This window comes from Odontomachus brunneus, unplaced genomic scaffold (genome assembly GCF_010583005.1).
Source record: "Odontomachus brunneus isolate Ranch 3 - 2012 unplaced genomic scaffold, Obru_v1 Obru_scaffold_206, whole genome shotgun sequence".
Lineage (NCBI taxonomy): Eukaryota > Metazoa > Arthropoda > Insecta > Hymenoptera > Formicidae > Odontomachus > Odontomachus brunneus.
Window position 1 is genome coordinate 317,236 of NW_022639656.1, and position 6,302 is coordinate 323,537.

Genomic DNA, 6,302 nt, shown 5'->3' on the forward strand with positions numbered 1-6,302 from the left:
CAGCACGGCTTGAGTGGTACACGCTTCCGAAATGTTGAAGAAGTGCGAGAATGGGTGGACGAATGGATTGCTTCGAAACAAACATCGTTTTATCGAGATGGTATCGCCCAGTTGCCAGAAAGATGGCAAAAAGTTGTAGAAAGTGATGGAAAATACTTTCATTGAAATAATTTAAATAAATTTTTTACAATAAATGCTTTTTCTCAGTATTTTTTGGGCGGAAACTAAGTTAAAGTCCTAATAATTGCAAGTTCTGATGTCAACTTACCGGAAGTAGAAGCTTAAGCAACAATATTATCTGTTTTGCATAAATCTTTTTCAACATTTGGCCCGAATTTGTCATTTTTTTCTTGCAAAATTATGAACAAAGGAGACATTAAATGACCGTTTGCAGATATAATAGACTGTATCGTATAACTAAAAGTTAGGGAATTTAGAGATTGTGCTAAAGTTTCAACATTTATTGTTTCTTTGAAGGATAACGAACGTCCTGCATGTAGAAGTGAGAGCATTAAAAAGTTATAAACTGACCGCAAAACTGAAAGTGGCCCAGAATGAAAAAATATGATCTAAATATTATTTGTACTTCTACATTTGTGCCAAATTTGAAAGAAATCGGAATGTACTTTTTGGGTAAATTTACTTATTAGTTTCTTTAAATGAAAACCCCCACTTCTGATTGCAGAAATGAAAAGAGCAGGAAATTCTGCGTTCAGCTATCTATTACGTTATAGGGTCAAATTTACTCCTAGGGTTCATTTCAAGATCAAATAAGTTACCACTGCAATAACTACTCAAGAAAGCACTTACAAAAAATGTTTTAGAAAAAAGTTGTAGGGTTTAGAGAGGCACACTTTAACCCCTATTTTTTAACATAACAAATGGAAGGAGTGGAAAATTACATCCGTATGCAATCCAAGAGACTCTTAGGGATTCCCATTAAAAAAAAATGAATTTTACCTGGAAATGAGTTTGTAATTTGACCCCAAGGTGACGATCAAGGTCACCATCGAGTGTGCCCTTCTGAACCCTACAACTTTTGTTTAAAATATTTTTTTCTTAAATGCTTTCCTGAAGAGATATTCTATAATAGTAGAAACTTTAAAATAGGACACTCTGTATATCTAAATCATTTTAACAGGTTTTACCATCAATTTTACTATCAGAAATATTTAATCTCTTTTCCCCGTCGTTCTATCTAAGGACATAACAATTGCACAATTTTTGTAACTCTGTATACGTAGTCTAATTAGGATATTTCATTTATGTTCATCCTATTTGTTTATAGACGTATGGATATAAATTAGACTTAAAATATACGTCCATAAGACGCCCAATGTTATTTGGATGTGGAGTCTCTTAATATGCGTAATTTCCGAGATATTCTTTTATGTTTCAGGTTTACGGCAAAAGAAGAGAAAACTGGTGGAATAGGTAAATGTTCGTCGCGTAATGTTTCTTTGCACTTAAAATGTGGTAGTTTGCCATTTGTCCATCCTGATGGATCGAAAGTTGCTGCGAAATTGATGAAAAGGCGACGACGATATTATAGTTTGGAAATGCAAAGTAGCGGAGACCAATATATGATCAAGATAGAAGCTCCACCGGCAGGTGATTGGTACGCAATCGCTTTTCGATCCTGGACTGATCCCGATAGTGGAAAAATCAAACAGCAAGGTAGAAAATATAATTCATTAAATCTCCATAAGCATATAAGTTTAATATAAAAATGCATATTAAAGTTATATTATTACTGCTTAAATGTTATATGTGTGTTTTCATGAGATTAGAATACATTTTTTAAAATTCGTTATATTGCGCGTATTCATATATCGATGAATATATCGTACATATACTTAAAAAATAACATCCATAAAAATATTTATTTAAAAAAGAAAATTTCTTGTAACTTTTCAAAAATTTCTATCAAGAGAAAAAATCTATATTTTTTGGATTTGCATGAAATTGATGCATAATGAGAATAAGGAAAGCGAAAACCTAAACATATAATAGATAGAATTCGATTAGTAACAATAATTGTTTATTTGACGCCGACACAGTGTTGTTCACACCAAATAATCAAATCAGCCAAAGTTGCCCTTATAGAAATATCATACTAAGAATCATTGATAATTACTTATTTTCAGTATTAAAAATACTGGATAACAAGTAATTATCAATGATTCTTAGTATTACTATAAGGATGTTCAAAGCTAATTTTGTCGAATTTCTGATATAAAGAAGAATGTGAAAAAAATCCGATTTTTAATTCCCTCTGCGGAACCTCAGTGAACTATAAAAAGTGATTGTTTGGAACCCACATGAAATAGTGAAAACAGTTTTATAACTCAGAGATACGGGAAAAGTAGATTTTTTTTTTATATCATATCATGTCTTTTTTTGTAAGACGAATTTTCATACATCATGCTTGTGTTCGATTAAAGTTAACATAAATATTTAAAATATTTCATACAAAAATGAATGCGCTATCTTTTAAGATCTTCTATTTCGCATTGCTAAAATAGGATTAAAGAAAATTTCAAATTGAAAAGAATTCCGAAAGAATAGTGGATACTAGACATTAATTTTTTTGTATAAAATATTTTAAATATATAACTTTAATGGGACACAAACATTTTGGATTGGCCATTTTGAATTCGCTATCATTAATTTTTTAATTTAATTAGTGGGTTTGAAATCAACGTGTCTTAAAGACCCAGTGAGAAATGACTTACCGATAGACGTCGAAAAGACGTTGAATCGACATCGATTTGACGATTTCGACGTCGATTCGACGTCTTTTCGACGTCGATCGGTAAGTTATTTCTCATTGGGGAGCATTCTCAGATTCACTTTGATAAAAAATTCGATTACTGTAACCCTACATACAAAATTGCATGTCAAAGATGCCATTTTGGATCCCCTATTTCCATAATTTGCCATTTTTAGTAACAGATTCGTGATCACCCTAATGGAAAAATTTTGCTGAAATTATAATGAAACTTGCTGAAAACGTAATGAAGTGTGCTGAAATTTTGCTGAAAAACTCAATTAATCGATCTACGTTCATTATGATTTCAGCAATATTCGTCGAAAATCAGCAAAATCATCGTAAATTTCAGCAATATTCATTGAAAATCAGCGAAATTTTAGTGAATTTCAATAAATTTCAATCAAATTCAGTAGAAAATCATTGAAATTTAAAATCAAGAAAAATGTCCCATACTGCATAGTAATGTTGAATTAATTTTCTTCATGTCTCATATAACTGTTAGGAACCGAAGATTGTCAAACACACTCTAAAATTTTCGTTACCTTCCTCGATAATTTCGAATCCGAAGCGGTTATACCCGGTCACTCATCCATGCTTCACTAAAGGTGTGCTTAACCTAATGTCGCGCGGTACACGGTGATGCCAATCCCAGATAGCAAGGTGACGTCTAAAGACGTCATTAAGACATCATAGACGTCTAAATGATGTCTTTTGACGTCTAAATGATGTCTTTTGACGTCACTTTGCTACCTGGGATTGGCATTTGACTCCAACGATGTTCTTACAGTTTCTGCTTATATAATGTGTACTTATAGTGTTCACAATATATTGTAACGTACCTAGCAAATACGCGCGTTGATTCGCCAATATATTTTATTTAATATCTCTAAAGTTTATATGGTTATTTGCAAAATGACTTCGACCATTTTTTCAGTTTAATGTTTTTTATGTATTTTTTTGTTATTGATATAGCTTGCATCAGACTCTGTATAATAAAGAATATTTTGAAATAAAAGAATATTCTTCATGGTTTGCGCAAAATTGCTTAAACGCATTTCAATTTTATATATACTAGAACACCACATAGCGCGCGCTTCGCGCGCACCACTTTAGCCTTTTCGTTGTACTATTTACAATTTATATTACAATACTCGTTTTTACAAATTATATTCCCAGCAAACACAATGTTACATATAACATTCATGTTAGTTGTAATTTCCTATTTAACAATGTAACTGTTATATAACACGTATATTATATAACAGTTATATTGTTTGAGTAAGAAATTACAACTAACATGTATGTTATATGTAACATTGTGTTTGTTGGGATTACAATAAATATCAAATTTATATGACGCGAACAACACAACCTGATCTGTTACCGCGGCTGACAGCTGCAAGCGGCACGAATTCAACTGCGACGGGATCGAGACAATCGAGACGGTCGAGATAGCCAATTAGCGTCGCGGAAAAGAGGCTTCACCCACTTCGATACATTCGAGATTTAGTTAACACGCACTTTTTCTGATAGGAAACGATAAGAAAAATATATATGATTATGGTATATTGTAATATAATATGAATAATATATATGTATTAATATAATAAAATTTAATAATAATTTATTTTATTATTATTATTATTTTTGTATATCAATAATATAATTTTCAATGTTCCTCAAATATAATTACAACATTGCAAAATATTGTAGTTTTTGTTTAATATATATTCAACATTGCAACATTTTTCATCAATATTGCAGCAAAGTTTCAATACAATTTACTCAGTTTTTATTACAATTCAGTCAATTTCATTAAATATTTCATTAAATATTTCAATATTTTTTCATTACTTTTCATCAATATTCATTAAAAATTCATTGTTTTTCCACACTTTTCACTACAATTCATAATGAAAATCATGATTTATGATGAAATATTTTTAGTAACTTTTCAGTAACATTTATTTTTCATTTCGACGATTTGTATTTTCAACGATTTCATTGCATTTTCAGCAAACTTTTTCCATCAAGGCAGTGATCCTTAAAACCTTTAAGTACCAGTTATATGATAAGAATGAGGCGCAGTACACAAAACAGAGCCAACATTCAGTTAATCTCACTTTATTTCTGCAACAGCCGCTACAAAAATAGAAAATAACTTGCGCGCAGATTACACAGGCTAGTGCAGCCAACTTCTAGTAATCAAAAAGAAGATATCCAATAGAACCGAGAACCATATTTTCATGAGAGTCGTCGCAACAAAATTAATTTCTGTGTTCGTCGAATCTGAATTATAAATCTACTTAATATAAACAATGTTTGATTAATCAATACATTTGCCTAACATAACATGAGGAACTTTTGCAATATATTTGATTCATGATAGGTTCTAGCATAATATACGAAAATTCGACTTCTACAAAAGACATGATATAATATAAAAAAAAATCTATTTTCTCCGCATTTTTGGGATATAAAACTGTTTTCACTATTTTATGTGAGTCCCAAACAACAATTTTTTATAGTTCACTAATGTTTTGCAGGGGGATAAAAAATCGGACTTTTTTAACATCCTTCTTTTATCGGTAAAGTCGTGACAGAATTTGTACAGAAATTGTTATATAGAATGATATTATTAGAATGCTTCCAGGAACTGTTGATAGTACGAAGATAGTTTGACGAAAGAAATATAGTTAATCTTTACCATAATCTGATAACAGATAAGGAATGAAAACTGAGCACATTATGTGAATATTATCTGTTGACGGATATACAGGGTGTCTCAGAACAACCTTCGAAGCTTTCGTGGAGGCATAGTACAGATTGAAATAAATATAAAAATACTATATTGTTTTGTGATATTTGCAATAATTATCGAGATATTACTTAAAAAAGATTTGTGAATGATCATGCGAAGATATGATAAAGATGATCTGTATCTTTATGAAAAAAACCTCCAAATTTTGAAGGTTAATCCTCAAATTTGTGGGTTGACCACTAAATTTGAAGGTTGTAACGATGCACACCTGCATCGTCACTACTCCGGCCCGACCGACCATCAGTCGGGCCGTGCACCGGCGCGTTGCGCCAACAATAAACGCCGCAAGGCCGACAAACAAAACACGATAACGAGTATAAACAAAGCGAGCAAAGATCACGCGAGAAATCGGGCACAGCGGAAACAATAGCGAGCGAGCGCCGCGAGCACGCGACGCGCACGTGTACGGCGAGCAGACAAAGAAGCGTCAAGTATATAATCCGCGACGCCGAATTAATCAGGACCAGACCGATCCGGACCGTCAACCGAACTCGATGCTACACAGCGGAGAGCAAGGCCTACGACCGACTCGTATCTGCTTCCTAAACCTGCCAACGATCACATCCTCGCAGACTAGGACCGAAGCCAGTACGTTAGCTGTGCTCTGCCGATCTTTATCGACTCTAGTTTGCATCCCGTCGACATCCCGAACAAGGACCGAAGCCAGTAAGCTAGCTGCGCTCTGTCGAGCTTTCTCGACCCTTGTTC

General features: G+C 32.8%; 1 protein-coding gene across 13 annotated transcripts in view; it reads left to right on the forward strand.

Moving 5' to 3' along the window:
- The window catches only part of LOC116852195 (transmembrane protein 8B-like), a 213,237-nt gene that overhangs the window by 194,162 nt on the left and 12,773 nt on the right, over positions 1–6,302 (forward strand). For all 13 annotated transcript variants that reach the window (XM_032832282.1, XM_032832281.1, XM_032832283.1 and 10 more), the window contains one exon: positions 1,400–1,677. In XM_032832282.1, the coding sequence (XP_032688173.1) occupies positions 1,400–1,677 (278 nt within the window). The remainder of the gene's footprint in view (positions 1–1,399; positions 1,678–6,302) is intronic.